The following is a 16,902-nucleotide window of genomic DNA, read 5'->3' as shown; positions in this document are numbered from 1 at the left end:
GGGCGGAGGACGGGAAACACGAACCCACCAATCGTGCCGCACCACGCACTCTGTGTACCCAATGGAGATTCGAGGAGGGGACCTCAGTGCACCAATCGGAACTGTCCAGGTGCGGCGTCCAATGCCCGAAGCGTGGCTCCTTCCGATTGGTCATCCATAGCCTCTATTCTCCAATCAAATGGCTCCGCGGGCCCCTCTCACCCGGGTCCGCCCCTTTGCCTGGGAAGCTTTGGCCTCTGTGGGAAACCGTCCAATAAACGTCAGCTCAGAACACATTCCTCTTTTTGGAGAGGTCGCAGAGGTACTACTTCCGGATCCTAGAGCGCGTTTATTCCGTGACCAGGGGAACGGTAGCCGTGGCAACGCGAACTTCGCCTCCAGGTTCACACGTGGAGTCACGTTGCGAGGATTGCAGTGCGAATATTAGCTTTCTGTTTGTCAGTGCATCTCGGAAAAGAGACACACGTGAGAGGATGAAAATCCCCGGAGTGCTCTTAGATGGGAGGATGTGTGTGTGTGTGTGTGTGTGTGTGTGTGTGTGTGTGTGTGTGTGTGTTTGGGGGTGGGGGGTGGTTGTGAGTAAGTATAGTTCCCGGCATGCAACATACTAAGGGGACACTGTATTGAATGCTGGGAATCGTAGTCTTTGACCAGCTACGTAGTTTGGCCATTTCTTCTGCACTTTTCCAGCATGTTTGCGTGAACGGTGCGCTGCATTCTTTAGAATTTACATTTTGTTTTAACTGTAGTAGCGATGCGTACCAATTCTAGGACTCTCCAGTGTACACGCCCTTAAGAAGCGGGGTTGGGAAGCAGCCACGCCTGGGCCGAGGCCGCTCTGTGTTACGCGAGTCTGCCTCTCGGAGTCCGGGTTTCGCCTGGGGCTAGGAAGCGCGGGTTTCCGAAAATAGCTTCTTGTGAGTCACTTGGGCAGCCTGAGCCTCTGCTTCCTCAGCCTGTTCTGCTGCCAGCATCCCGAGGCCTCAATGGTTTACAGAAGAGGGTAGTGGGGCTTTTCTTTTTAAAAAATTTTTTTTCCTTTGAAATTGTGAGCAACTTTGATGCCTTCGACGTCCTCATAAAATTCAAAGATGGTGACCCGGTGCTCTTAGGGTCCCTTCTGTAAATCTGGAGGAGAGCTTGGTCGTGAAGTCCGGTCTAGCACAGCAGAGGGAAGAAAGAAAGAAAAAAAAGAAACCCAACCTCTCAGTTTAACGGGTGCAGGAGGATACACCTGCAGGTATTTGAAAGCAAAACCTGTGGGGCTGCAAAATGAGAGAGGGAGTGCAGCTTTGTAACTTCATAGAAATACTCAGCGTTCAGAAAGACCCATAAACCACCAGGTGTCTTTCCTGTAAGGGAAGTCCCTCGTGCTCAGCTTGCGCCTTTGGCAAATGTTCTGTCTCTAACCTAGTCTTTACACACCCCTCACCCCGACCCACCTTCGTTTCCAACAAAACACTCCCTTTCTTATTGCTAGAAAAATGGAACTTCGAATTTGTTTTCAGATGATCATCCAAATTCCTGAAGACAAAAGCTTTTCAGTGACGGTCTCTCATAATCTTTTAGAACTTCCCCTATTTAGGTTTGAGGTCTTAATTGTGTGGTTGGTGTTTAAACTTTGTGGTGGTGCCTTATTTACATCTGCCCAAATTACCTACATTTATTAGTAGTAAGCAAAAGGTAGTTTACAAAGCTTTTTAAAAATGCCTTTGTGCTTGCATCTTTTTAAAAAGAATATACTAGGGTATGAATTACATTCAGAAATCTCAATTGCATTTTTGTATGTTTTAACTCATTTTTTTAAAAGATTTAACTGGTGTTATTAAGAGATTTGTGAATTGAGCAGCATCTCATCTAGCATGTCAAAGGGGGCTCCCTCTTATTTATTTTTTATATTTGGAAAAATATGAATTCTTTTACTTTTCTGCATTTCACAGTTCAACTCCTTTACATTTGTCTCCAGCTCTGAACAAGTCAGCAACCAGTTCTGAAAGTGCAAATTCCATCCTTAACTGCTCAGTGGCAGGCAGTTCGTGCTGCACCTGGAGGGAACTGAGAATGAGACATGCCCTTCAAAATAGATCCCTTGTTTGTGGGTATATTTTTCGGCAGGTGATGGTGGGGATTTATGAGGCAGAAAGAACACAAGACTGGAGGAAGATGGCTAGCTGGCTGGCTCACCTCTGCACCTTTAAGTCGGGATCCTTGGCTGTCCACCCTGTAAAAGGGAGGGGGGACTTGCTGTTTCTCACCTGTTCTCTCCACCTCTTGTGACTTTGTACCCATTGTTTATCATCAGTTCCCATCCTAGTGTAGCTCCTTCAGAACTTACACTCCAGATTGACCATTAAGGTTGAATATCTTTGGATCTGATTCCCTTGCTTCCTAATTCTAATTTATCTCTTTTGATATTATATGTCTATGGATGCTACTAGAAACAGCTGCCTTTGTTGGTTTGTTATTGTTGTTGTTAAGCTTCTTCTTGGAAGAAAAAAACAGATAAGCAAAGGGGTGCCATTAGGGACAGTGGATCCCTTCCCTGGTGTAGACAGGTGTAGTCCGGCAGCGGCGGGTCAGGCAGAATGCAGGAGGTCATGGCAGGAGAGCAGCTGGTGTCAGGGAGCATGAAGGAACGGGGCTGAGCACCAGGGTGAATTTTTGGTTCGTCGATCATTCGTTCGTTTTTTTCCTTTGTCAGTGTTGGAGATCTGGTATATGCCAGGTATTATGCAAGGTGCTGGCAGGGTAGCGGTAAACAATGTAGATACAGTCTATTCATACAGAGATCCTGGAGTTGCATCATAAGTGCATGCATTTTATTTAAACTGGAGCAAAGATACAAAAGAATGACTGCAAAAGAGTATGAAGGAGCTTTTTAGGGTGATAGATAGGCTCTTGATCTCGATTTTGGTGGTGATTAAAACTTCGAAACTGTCCATTTAAAATGAATTTCCTGATGTGGAAATTACACCATGAACAAAAACAATCCATACTAAAATCAACTATCCTTCTAAACCGCAAACCACTCAAACCCATTTTAATAGGAATCAGGAACCAGAGGTGCCCGCTGCTGTAAGCATCGTCCAGTAGTGCTTAAGAGCGTCTAACAGTACGACAAGAAAAGGAAGTAGTTTTAGAAAAGTGGAAGTCTTATTCTGAAATTCCTTCTTACTGATGAAATGATTATATATCCGAGAAACACACACACACAGTAAATTATTGACTGTAAGGTAAGTAGGTAAACATCAGTAGACTTACTCTCATCTTGCAAAAACATGTACATAGAAATTTTTGATAATTTTCATTCATATTAGAGACAAAACCCATAAAATACTTAGGAATAAACTTGTCAAGAAAGACAGCTCCTCTATGAAGAAAACTATAAAATTTTACTGAAGAATATAAAACAAATGGAGAACGTGTCTGGAGCCATACCCTATGTGTTACCTATTGCTGTGTAACAGATTACCCCCACACTGTGCAGGTTAAGCAACAAACATTTATTACCTCACACAGTGTGTGTGAGTCAGGAATCCAGGACCACTTGGCTGAATGGCTCTGGCTCGGGGTCTCTCAAGAGGCCACCTTCATCCAAGGCCTGACCAGGCTGTAGAACATGTTTCCCCGACAGCCCACTCAGATAGTTAATGGCAGGAAGTCTCAGTTCCTTACCATGTGGACCTCCCCATAGTGCTGCTTGAGTGTGCTCATGGTACGGCAGGCGGCTTTCCCCAGAGTCAGTGCTGAGCCAAGGCAGAAAACAAGGCAGGAGCCAAAGAACTCACGACCAACCTCAGAAATCACACCCCGTCATTTCTGTGATAACCCTGCTTGGTGAGAGAAGGATTCACAAGGGTGTGAACACCAGGAGTCAGAGATCACTGAGGCCGGTTTAGAAGCCGACTGCTGCCACACCCTTGCTTTAAGGGAAGCTGAGAAAAGCTCTGACATTTTCAGCTTTTGTGAGGGATCGCCTCCCAAGTTGGGGATAAGAATCATAAGGTGGGGATTTCCCCAAACATAGGAAGAGGATTCAGATGCTGCAAAATCAAAAAGGATGATAAATGCCCGCTACATGTTTGAATGTTCAAACAGATCAGTGCCACAAAAGACAGAATCCGGAAATAATTTAAATTTAATACGTGAGACAAGCAACTGTTTCAGTTCAGAGGGGAAAGGGTAGTTTGTTTCATAAATGATGAAACCTTGACAGGTTATCCACCTCTAGGAAAATAAAATTGACTACTCTCTTACCCCTTGTAGAAAATAAACCCAGCTTAGAAGTAAATGAGAGAGCCTGTGAGTGTACATGCTAGGGGTTCGGGAGATCTTCTTAGCCAAGATCGAGTGTCTGGAAAGTACAACGGAAAGCCTAGGTTTACCAGGCCGCCTTCTTGATGGGCCCTGAACTCCAATTCTGTCTTTCCAGCACTAGCATGAAGAGGCTGTTGAGCTTTGCTTATGTTTTCAGCCACGTGCCCTCTTCTAAGAATATCGGTGCTGTGTGGCGCAAGCATCAGGAAGTACCGGGAGGGGAAAAGCAGCCGAGTGTAGGGCTCACTTCTCTCATGTTCTCTTCTCTCTGGAATCTTGTCTCCTCAACTCCAGTGTTGCCTGGATCTCCTCAAACCCTGTTGCCTGAATGGCTACCTGATGCCTTTAAATACATTATCAAGTATCTTATCCAGCCTCCCTAGTTATTTTGGCGGGAGGGTTAGCCTGCTTCAAAATGTCTGTCATTTTGTCAAAAAGTCAGTTGACTTTTGAACAATGTGGGGGGTTAGGGTACTGACCCTATGTGCAGCCAAAACTCTGTCCATATCTTTTGACTCCCCCCAAACTTAACTACTAACAGCCTACCGTTGACCAGACCTAAACAGTTGCCTAACTCATTTCGTATGTTATATGTATTATATACTGTATTCTTACAATAAAGTAAGCTAGAGAAAATAAAATGTTATTAAGAAAATCAAAGGAAGAAGAAATATATTGATAGTATTGTACATATTTATTGAAAAAAATCTGTGTGTAAGAGGCCCCGTGTAGTTGAAACCTGTGTTGTTCAAGGGCCAACTGTACGATGGAGAAGTAGATGTAGATCTACATAGTCATAGAAGTTGTTGGTCCAATTTTTTTTTATTAGGCTCTAGGTTTTTATTTATTTATTTATTTTTAATTTTATTTCTTTTTTTGTCATTCAGTTAGAGTAGTCCCCATTTTACCCTGTTGCTCTCCCCTTCCCCATCCAACTGCTGCTCCCACAGACCATCCCCACCCCACTGTCCTCGTCCATGGGGTCCTTTGTACATGTTCCTTGACTTGACCTTTCCCATTTTTTATCCCGTTATCCCCCTCCTCCTGCCCCTCTGGTCACTGTCAGTTCTTTATTTCCATGTCTCTGGTTCTATTTTGCTTGTTTGTTTCTTTTGTTGATTAGGTTCTATTTATAGGTGAGATCATATGGCATTTGCCTTTCACCTCCTGGCTTATTTCACTTAGCATGATACTCTCCAGTTCCATCCATGCTGTTGTGAATGGTAGGAGCTCCTTCTTTCCTTCTGCTGTGTAGCATTCCATTGTGTAAACATCCAGTTTTTTGATCCACTCATTTGGTACTGGCATAAGAACAGACACATAGATCAATGAAACAGAATAGAGAGACCAGAAATAAACCCACGCCTCTATGGTCAATTAATTTTGACAAAAGGGACAGGAGCATGAAATGGAGTAAAAACAGCCTCTTCAACAAATGGCATTGGGAGATCTGGACAGGTACATGCAAAAAAAATGGAACTGGACCACCAACTTATACCATACACCAAAATAAACTCAAGATGGATAAAAGACTTAAATTTAAGTGGTGACACCATAAAAGTCCTAGAGGAGAACATAGGCAGGAAAATTTCAGATATCCCACCTAGCAATATTTTCACCGATGTGTCCATAGGGCAAGGGATATAAAGGAAAGAACAAACAAATGGGACTACATCAAATTAAAAAGACTTTGCACAGCTAAAGAAAACATCAGCAAAATAAAAAGGGAATCAACTGTATGGGAAAACATATTTGCCAATGATACCTTGGACAAGGGTTTGATCTCCAAAGTATATAAAGAGCTCACAGGACTCCACACCAGGAAGACAAACAATCCAATTAAAAAATGGGCAAAGGACCTGAATAAACATTTCTCCAAGGAGGACCTAAAGAGGACCCAGAGACATATGAAAGGATGCTCAGCATCACTAGCCATCAGAGAGATGCAAATTAAACCCACAGTGAAATACCATTTCACACCCATCAGAATGGCCATCACTAACAAATCAACAAACAAGTGCTGGAGAGGTTGTGGAGAAGAGGGAACCCTAGTGCACTGTTGGTGGGAATGCAGACTGGTGCAGCCACTGTGGAAAGCAGTATGGAATTTCCTCAGAAAACTAAAAATGGAGCTGCCTTTTGACCCAGCAATTCCACTTCTGGGAGTATACCTTAAGAACCCTGAAACGCCAATTCAAAAGAACCTGTGCACCCCAATGTTCATAGCAGCATTGTGCTTGAAACAGCCTAAGTGCCCATCAGCAAATGAACGGATCCTTGGTCCTGCATTAACGTTTCAAAAATATGAAGATTTTGGTTAAGACATTAAACAACCATAGTTATATTCTCATGTTAACCTTTTGGTGGCTTTTAATCAAGCAATTTATATGATGTTTAATGTTTCTAAACTGTGGAACTTGTATTATTTTTGGCTATAGAATAAATGTATTTATAGATATTTAATGTAACTATAGTTTATGCTGTATCTCCTTTTTGACTAGTTTTATCTGCAGTTTTGGATTATTTATGTTCTTTTCCTTATCCCTTGCCCCAACTCACACCACATTACCCTGCTTGAGAATCAACTTTGAATTTATAAAACGGTCACCTTCATTTGCTAATAAAATCTCTGGATGCTGTGATTTTCTTACATGTAATTAGAAAGTTTAAACCTATTATAAATTAAATTCATCTCCAATCTTGTAGTTTACATTTTATTTTCTATTAATTAACAACAAACATCTCCCTAGAGTCTGTCTTAATTGAATTTCAAATAAGGGATTTGTTAAATTTTAAATTGTGGAGGTAAATTTGATATTTCGCATGATCAAATCAGCCACGTTGATAATACCGTATTTTACTGTGTATAATTCACACTTTTTTGCCCAAATTTTTGAGGGAAACATAAGGATACACATTATATATGGATAGTACCTGAAATACCTTGTATCTGTTCCTGTGTTTTGTAATTATTTGTTACATAAAATTTCTTGTTTCACAATATGTTCAAAAATAAATGCTAAAATTCCTTTATAATACAAAAAAATTATCTAAATATAAATAAATATTGAATTAAAAAATTAAAATAAAATATTTTTTCCCTGAAAGTTTGGGCCAAAAACGTGAGTGTGCGTTATACACGGCAAAATATGGTAATTTTCAATAGCAATTTAACAGAGTTGTAGAGCTGGAAGCAGTCTTAGCGATCATGTAGTTCCACAACTCTCCCTTCGATTTAAAATTATAAAACATATATTTTCATGTTTAAAAAACCCAAATGGTAAAGAAAACTATAAGATCAAAGGTAAGAGTTGCAGGTTCTCCCCACTCCTCTGTTCCCACCCACCACTCTCTTCTAGAGATGTGTGTGTGCAATAAAATGTAAAAATATAAAATGTTTAACTTTTTACAGATAAATAGAACAATACTCTAAATGTTAGCTTATTCCACTTAATATAGCTTGGATGTCTCATTCCTTTTTATGTACTCCCCTATTCGCACGCATTTGTCTCGTTCTAGTTTGGTGTTACTACAGTCAGTGCTTCAGGGAATGTTTGAATATGCACAGGTTTTAGTATTTGTGCAAGCTGGTCTGGAGGATAAATTTTCAGTTGTGGATTGGTTAGGTCAAAGAGTATGTGCATTCAAAAGTCCATGGATATTTAGCAATTCCCCTACAAGAAAGGCTCTACCAACGTATACCCCCATCTCAAGCCTCCCCAGCCTCCCTTTATGAAGAAAGATAGAAAGCCTAGGAAATCTGAGGTCCAGAGAAATTAAATGAGGCCCCAGAGTTAGCAGAACAATGGCAGAACAAAGTGGAACTCATGTTTAAAAAATGTCTTAGGTTGTTCTAGCCACCACATACCTCTTGACAACTTGAAAGAGTTTTAAAGGCTTTTTTTAAAAAAGAAATTTTATCTTTGCATGATTTCAAAAGACAGAAATATGTATTATAAAAATTTGGAAATTAAAAAAGATCAAGGAAGAAATTAAAGTAACCCATATTTCTTTATATCACTATTAGCATCTTGGTGCCTTCATTAATATTTAACATATTTAAATTAATTAGGATCACACAGTAATGCTGTTTTATAACTTTTTATAACTGTCTTTTTCACTTGCCAACGTATGGTAAACATTATTAGAAGTAAATATTTTTTACAAAGTATCTTCTAATGGGTGTGCGCTATTTCATGTCATGACTATGTCATAATTGTCCAATTTGTTATTGTTGGAATTTAGTTTGCTACCAATTTTTAAACCATTATAAATATTCCTGCTATGAAAACTCCCAGAGGTAAATCCCTGTAGACAAATAGAATAAGTTCTCGAAATTGCAACGCTTGCTGGAAATAAAATGCTGGCTTGATTTAGAAGGCTTTTGATAGACACTGACAAATTGCTTTCAAGGAAAGTTGTACCGATTTACATTCTCACTGATTTACATCTTTTAAGTATAAAAAGCTTAAGAGAAAAGTATACCTTGGGCTCTCAGTAAAAATCACTCAAGTTCAATGCTATGTTCATTGAGGATGGAGGGTGGGAGGCATGGCATTTGAATATAGAAATTTCTGAAAAAGGTCAGAGGAGCATTTGGCCAGTTAATAGATACTCTCTTAATGTTTACTTATTAGGTGCAGTGGTAAATACAGTGATGTCACTGGGCCTGCTTTATTGCAAACTATGAAGTCAAACATTTGCGGTAATGTCAACATTGACAACAATAGGAATGGCAAACATTTATTGAGGGCTTAGTATGTACCTTGCAGATTATCAAATGTAAATTAAACAGTGATGATTTGCTTAAGAAACCTGTTGGGAAAGATATTTCTTAATGAGAAGTGTACCCTAGCAGTGCTAAAAGAAAACAAATTTTTATTTAATGAGTTTATTAGGTAGATGCCTATCATGCAGAATTGCATGAAGTCCTGCCACATGGGTGTGGTCATTATTTCCAGATTTCCAGCTGCAGGGAGTAGTGGTGGAGTCAGACCTTGAGGCAGGGTTTATGTGACTCCGAGGCCCACACTCAAACTCTGTGAGCTCCCCGACAATGTGGGAGGTGCCCCTGGGGTGCCACTTGCTGCAATCAGGTGGGTCAGGGACACACCTTCCTAGCTTTGATTCCTTGGTGCAGGTGTTGTATCCTTTCAATTCTCTGTCTGTCTTTCTGATTATGCTGATGGAAAGTCAGTTTGGTATCATTTGTCTTCAATGTCTTCCTAGTAAGTACATGCTAGTCTATGTTCTTAATAAGACAACTGTATCTAACTAGAATTTATTCACACTGTTTGCTTTAAAGCATTTATTTTTATGGCTATTTTTAGCATATGATAAGGGTTTTCCACTTATCGTAATGATGAAAAGTTTCTAATTAATATTTTTTGACTTAAATTTCTTTAAAGAAAAATAAAAAGATGTGTCCTACTTTTCTGTATCTTCTTTCCACTCAAAAATAACTCCTTCCATTTCAGTCTGCTAGGTTTTTTGTTTCTGTTTTCTCTCAGTTAATCCTCCCTTTTCCCAAGAACTAGGAAAGTTATTTATCAGCAGTTGTGGAATGAGGTATGGCAATTACTATTTTTTAATTAAAATTTTAATTATAAATAATAATAATATAGTTACAATTTACTGTCATTTTGATTAGAAAAATAGATGTGCCATAATCTTGCCATTCTAACACAGTGCTATATCATTTTTCTTTCCTGTTTTTTCCTCATGTACATTGATTCTAGTTATGATAACATTCCTTGAATATTTGTTAATAGGCACTGTTTCTTAGCATTTTGCATCTAGTACCTTGTTTAATCTTCTCAGCCATTTTATGTATAGATACTGTTATACTTGCTTTGCAGATGAGGAAACCAAAGCGCTGTGAATTTAAGAAACTTACTATAAGGACTTGAATCCAGGGAATTGGTCTGAGCTTGTGCTTTTTACCTCTCTACTGGTGTTTCCCACGTTTAGCTCTGTTTCATTAATACTATTGTTATTATGCCTGTACTTATTTTTTCTTTTTATTTAAGCCGTACTTATAAACATTTTCCTCCTGTGTAGATCTCAAATTTTTAAAAAATTTAACTTTATTTTGGTATAATTTACACGAACTAAAACATACCCATTTTAAGTGTTCAGTTGATGAGTTTTGATGAATGCCTACACCTAACCATCACTATATTTAAGACAGAACATTCCCATCACCCTAAAGAGTTCCCTGTGACTCTTCCCCGTAATTTCTCCCCCTGTCCTTCTGTCCCTATTCTAGGATTTCTTGTGACTTCATTTTCAACCCATGAGTTATTTAGAAATGTAATGTTTGATTTCCAAAATTTGTGAATTTTTCAGGTTTCTGTTATCAATTTCTAATTTAATTCCATTGTGATTAGAGAACATAATTTATATGATTTCAGTCGTTTCAGATTTGTTGAGTTTTTGGTTTATGGTCTAGAATGGCAGTTGCCAAATTTATTGTTTAAAGGGCCAGATGGAAACTCTTTTAGGCTTTGAGGGCTATATGATCCCTGTCAACTTAGCTGTTGTGGTATGAAATTCATAATATGAATGGGATTGGCTGTGCTCCAATAAAATATTCTCTGTTAACATAGCCAGCAGGTGGGCTTTGGCCTCACGCTGTAGTTTGCTAACCCCTGGCTTAGAGTTTGGCCCTTGTTCTGTGGGTGCTTGAAAAGAACCTGAATTCTTTTGTTGTTGGGTGAATGTCCCAAAAATGTCAGTAAGGTCAAGTTGTTTTGATAGTGTTTCTCAGATCTTGTATATTCTTGAGGATTACCTGTCTACTATCGATTACTGAGAGAGGAATGTTGAAATCTCTAACTATGTTATGGGTTTGTCTATTTCTCTTTCATTTCTACCAGCTTTTGCTTGGTGTCTTTTGAAGCTCTGTTGTTAGGTGACTATACTCTTTGGATTGTTTTATCTTCTTGGTGGACTACTTTATCATTTCCTAATGTCGCTCTGTAGTCTGAGTAATACTCTTGTTCTGAAGTCCACTTTTTCTGATAATAATATAGCTCCTCTAGTTTACTTCTCTTGGGGATCACTCTTATATTGTCTAATGTCCAAAAGTAGGTATTTCATATATTTTGCCCAGTGTTCTAGTTTTTTAAAGAGGGTAGGTGAGTCTAGGCCCTGCTATTCTGCCATGAATGGAAGAAGTCCCTAACTGTCGTATCAGTAGATGCACAACCTGCCTTTGGCAGTTGCACTTCTATCCTCTTAGTGATCCCCTTAGTGAAGACTAGTTTGTGTGCTTCTACTATCTTTTCTATTATAGACAATACAATGAACATCTTGGCTGTAGTTTTCTCACTATTTTGGTTAGTTCCTTGGAGTGATTCCCAGAAAGTAAAATCGTTGAGTCAAAAATTATAAACACTAATATATTTTAAAGTATATTGCAATGTAGTTTCCAAATATACTTTCCAATAGCTTTTGAAAATTATCTGAGATATGTTTTACCAATATTTAGGTAGCTATACTTGAAAAAATCTATAACAGTGCTTATTTTTAAATTTCTTTGAATTCTAGAAATGTTGAATATGCTTTTATGTATATTCTTGTATTGTTCTTTTTCTCTCTCTTTGTATATTTTGGTTATTAGTTTACTAGGGTGTCAGTATTTTTCTTGGAATAAAGATAAATTTATTTTTGGAAATTTTTTAATAGTCTTTTTGCCTTTTAAGTTTTTTTAAAATGTCATTATGTCTGTTCATCTTTTCTTTTGTGATTTTTTATACAGCTTATAAAAGCTTTAGAAGTTCTATTCAGATTTGATAAATACTTAATTTTGTTTTTTCTTCCAAAGATTGTATTGAAAATTTTCATTCAACAAATTAAAACTTTACTTAACACCTACTCTGAGCCAGTCATTATACTAGTTGTTGGGGACGTGATAGTGACCAAGATAGAAACGACCCCTGATCATATGGGGGTAGGAGAAGGTGGGTGTTTGTGAGGCTGTTAATCTAATTCTAGCCTCCTATGTGACAGGGGAGAAATCTATTAATTAAGCACCCATGATGCCTGTCTGTCATCTTTTAGAATTTTTCTTTTTGCTATAATATAGTGAGAATATGATTTAAATCAGTTTTTTTCAGATTGCCACCTATTTATTGGATCGGGGTTTCCCACCCATGGATTTACATCATCTTCGTGACTATAATCCATAACATGGGGGCAGTATAATGTATTTGTTCTGGAGTTAAGCCAAGCCGTGTTTAGATCCTGGCTTTCCACTTACTAGCCAAGTCACTTCTGACATGTTGCTTATCCTTTCTGAACTTTTGTTTCCTCATCTGTAAAGTAGGGTGGTAATATTATCTGTCATAGGATTATTGTGACAAATGCAAAAGGGGTAACACTTTTTAAAAAGGCACTGCATTATTATATAATTGTCAGGGGATCTGGATGAAAAATTGCTCTATAAATTGTAACATGATATATTTCTCCATAGGTGAAAGCAATAACTGTAACCAAAACAACATTTGGTATGGAGATGAGTTATATCAAGAAAAAGCTCATTCCACTAGGCAGTGTTCATCAAATTTTCTTGTTTCTGAGCGAAATGCAAGCATAGCTTCCTTTTCACACTCTGAGCAAGACCCCTTCATCCTTGTTGGAGGGCACGTGGTTTTTCCATTAGCTCAGTGACATTGAATTCCCCATGCGTGTAGGTGAGTGGAATGTTGTGTGAACCTACATAACTTCAGATTTCAAAAGAGCACAGAACTCCATCAGGTTCTTAGATCCAGACTTCTTTGCCTCTCAGGTTCGAGGAGGTCTTGGGCCTTATCATACTTTGTTTCTTTTGTCCTGATGTCAACTTCATACCCATTTTCATTCTTGCTTCTGGTCACAGTCACAGGTCTTGGCTTATTCTGCTCCTAGATACATTAGGCACCTTTTCCGGATTTGTCTTCCTTTCACACTCTCAGCAAAGACCCTTTCTGTAATTTTCAAATTCATAGGGGGCAGAAGTAGCAGCTAGCCGAAGGAACACTGGGAAGGCGGAATGGGAGGCTGAGGAAAAGAGGGAGGGCTTTGTGTCCAGTGCCCACTCACCTCGTGGTTCTCAGGTCTTCAACGAAAGCTTTGGGGGGAGAACAGTCGATATGAGATCTTCCTGCCATCCTAAAATGAATGCATTTTTTTTCTTTTTCAGTCCTAACTTAAACTAGATTGTTTTCAACTCTGTTCATTCGCTGGTTGGCATCTTAACCTTCACATGTCCATAAGAAAGAAACAATTATGGGCAAAGATTTCAGTCTGTTTGTAGCAAACGTAATTCAGAGGGAGTCCTAGAGGCTTCCAAGGTGAAAATTATGTTTTAAGCATGATGTCATCCCCAAGTAAAGTGAAATGAGCCAGATGGTGAATGAAGATGTAGACAGCTGTGCCCACCTCGTTTCGAAGCCCCAGAAACCCATTCAGCCTTACATCTGCTCCACTCAGAATGATTTCAAAGAAGAGAGAGACTTTTTGGCAAACCGCATCTTCCCTCAGCTCAATGAACTCTGCAGTTCGCGGGGTACATATTTCAAAGCTGTGGACCTGAGGTGGTCAGCATTGACGGGCCACACGCCCTTACCCTCCAGCCTGCGTAGACAGCATGTTTGCCTCCACTCCCAACTTCTGAAGCTCTGCCTCGACTATGTGAACAGCTGCTCTCCCTTTTTCATCTGCATGCTGGGCGACACATACGGGGACTTTCTCCCTGACTACTTGCCTTTCACGTTCACCAAAGCCACTGACTTGTCAGGTTTGTCCAGAGTGGAACAGAATCTCCGTGTTGCCGCAGAAAACGGTTATCCCTGGGTCCTGGAGAATCTCAGCTGCAGTCTGACAGAGTTGGAGGTCATCCAAGCAGCCTTTCTGAATGAGTCTCAATTTCAGTATTTTTACTTTAGGACTGGAACCACGCTGCTGAAGGCCGTGGATGCAGAAAAGGAGGAAAAGCTGTCCTTAGGTTCTCCGATGGACAACGAGGAAAAATTAAGGATTGGAAAGCTTAAGGCCAAGATTATTAGCAAAGGGCTCCCTGTCAGATTTTATAGAGATCTCCAGGAATTGGGTGAGCTGGTTTTGAAGGACTGGTCCGTTGTGATAGAAAAACTGTACCCAGACACCTTCATGACTGAAAATATAGGTTAGTAAACATGGAGATAGCTAAATCTATTATCAACATAAGGTTAATGTATTCTGTATGTCTGCCTTGTGAAGGGAATATAAAATGATTGAATATATTCCGTAAGCACTTAAAATTGTTACCATATTCCTGTAATATGTACTTCTCCATTTGAAGATTTTTGAAATTGAAACTAAGAGCAAATAACGGATCACGAAAGATTAGGACGTTAACGAGCTCACGGAACACCTGAAATATCCGGCAGCTGTAGATATTTTTTGTAAATCTAGGGCAGAGGCTCCCAACTAGGGCCGATTTTGCCCCCAAGAGACATTTGTCCATATCTGGAGACATTTGTGGTGTCCTGGTGGCATCTAGCAGGGGGAGGTCAGGGATACTGCCAAGTATCCTACAGTGCCCTGGACAGTCCCCCATAATAAAGAATTATCCAAGCCCCAAAGTCGGTATTGCCAGGGGTGAGAAACCCTGATGTAAACGGATGAGAACTAACTTTTATTAATCACCTGGTGCTTATGTTATCATACGTAGTCTTCAAGGTTTAGCCTTGCAAAGTAGGCACTATAATTCCTGTTTTACAGATGAGCAAATGGAAGCTGTTTGTAACAGGTAAGTGACTCACCTAATGTGACATAATTAGTGAGGGACCATTTTGGGACTTGAACCTAGGTCCTTATGACTCCAAAATCCATTCTTGTTCTCTTTCATCCTTACTATTCAGAGGGTAATCATCCATGGACCAGTATTCTCAGCATCATCTGGGAGCTTGTTAGCAAAGCAGGATCTTGGGTCCCTTTCCAGGTCTACTGAGTTAGAATTTGCACATCTAAACTTGAGAAGCACTGCCTGCCTGACATCATATTGCCTCTAAATGAAATGATTACTTTATTTTTGAAAATAGTATCATGTGGATGTGTACCATATTAAAAAGGGCAGAGCAATATCAGTTTCATAGTGCTTCTTTACCTAGTCAGACTTCAGAAGAGATGTATGATGTCCCTAAAATTATATGAAGAATGGGAAGTTTATATGCAATGTGCATTTTTTCTTGAGGGCATAGGAAGATGGACTTTGTCTTTGATTAGATTCTCAGAACGTTCCGTGACTCCCCTCCCCATCCCCCCAAAGTTAGGAATTACTGTTGTAAGGGCCCAGTTAATGTGGGAACGTGAAATGAAGGGCAGGTGGTACATTCAAATGCTTCCAAGGACCAGGCAGTTGATAATCCTTGTAATATGATAGAGCTCAGAGGAATCTGTGGTAAGGGGAGAGAGTTGACTCACCTAAAGTCATTCAAATGCAGTGTTGTGGGGGTGGGCAGGGGTGCAGATGAAATCCCATCTGTGCTGGTCAAACAAGACTGTCAACAAACCAAATCATTTTGGAGCCCTGGAAAAGAACACTGTGCAATCATAATTCTTTCGGTTTTCAGTGACCCAAACTGGCTTCCACAGAAAGGAAATGTATTCATTTATATAACTTTAAAGCCCAGGATTAAGTTGGACTCAGACAGGCTTTACCCAGGCCCTGGTTCTCCCCTTTTCTCCCTGTGTTTCTGCTGTCCTAATGTTGCCACAACTCTGGCTTCTCCTCCATGGCAGGAAGATGGCTGTAGCAGCTCCAGGTTCAAATTCAACAGAAATGGTTCAAGGTCCTCATGTGAGTCTTTCTGTCTCTGATTAGTCCGACCTGGACCATGTTCTTGGATCTGTCACAATCCCTGGTACTAAGAGAATGTGATGCTCTGAGGGGCTAGTGCTGGGTCATGTGCCACCTTTGGAGCTGGAGGTGGAGTCAGACTCACGGGATAACCTGAACTGAGAAATGGGACAGGATTGAATCTCAACTGCTAATCTGGGGATGTTACGGGTCGGGTGAATGGATGTTGGGCAGCCGAAAAGTATCACGAATATTCGCTACAGGCTTGGAGTTTTAGAATGTCTAAGGATAGACGTGCTCTCAGACCCCAGGTTTTTCAGTTCCTATCATATGACCTTGAGCAAATGACTTAATATTGGGAATCCTTAGTTTCTTCTTCTATGTAATGTGTTCACATTAACCTTGAGAGTAATAATGTGTTTAAAGGACCTAAAAACAGTGTGTGACACAGATGAGGCACAGAGTAAATCGTTAATAAGAATAAATAAATGAGTCCTGGAAGAATATACACATTTGGTTAACCCCTGGAATATGGTTAATAAGTGATAGTCTCCGGCTAATCTGAATCTGAACTGCACCCATTGATTAATATTTAGCAATATGTTCAAGAATCAAGCCTTTTTACCAGGGAGGGGGATAACAGGGGAAAGAAGGGGAAGGACCAAAGTATAAAGGACCCACGGACAAGTACAAAGGGAGGGGGAGGATTGAATGGGGGAGGTGGGGGGTGGGTAGGGCAGGAGAGAGTAATGGGAGAAAAA

General features: G+C 39.9%; 1 protein-coding gene across 1 annotated transcript in view; it reads left to right on the top strand.

Moving 5' to 3' along the window:
- The first annotated feature begins 24 nt into the window (after window positions 1–24).
- The window catches only part of LOC112321996 (putative tetratricopeptide repeat protein 41), a 69,063-nt gene continuing 52,185 nt past the window's right edge, over window positions 25–16,902 (top strand). Inside the window, exons 1-2 of the mRNA XM_045187121.2 lie at window positions 25–465; window positions 13,502–14,485. Coding sequence (XP_045043056.2) covers window positions 13,699–14,485 — 787 coding nt within the window. The 5' untranslated portion in view covers window positions 25–465; window positions 13,502–13,698. The remainder of the gene's footprint in view (window positions 466–13,501; window positions 14,486–16,902) is intronic.

The sequence above is a fragment of the Desmodus rotundus genome, chromosome 3 (genome assembly GCF_022682495.2).
Source record: "Desmodus rotundus isolate HL8 chromosome 3, HLdesRot8A.1, whole genome shotgun sequence".
NCBI classification, from domain to species: domain Eukaryota; kingdom Metazoa; phylum Chordata; class Mammalia; order Chiroptera; family Phyllostomidae; genus Desmodus; species Desmodus rotundus.
This window is presented reverse-complemented; position numbering and strand designations above follow the sequence as displayed.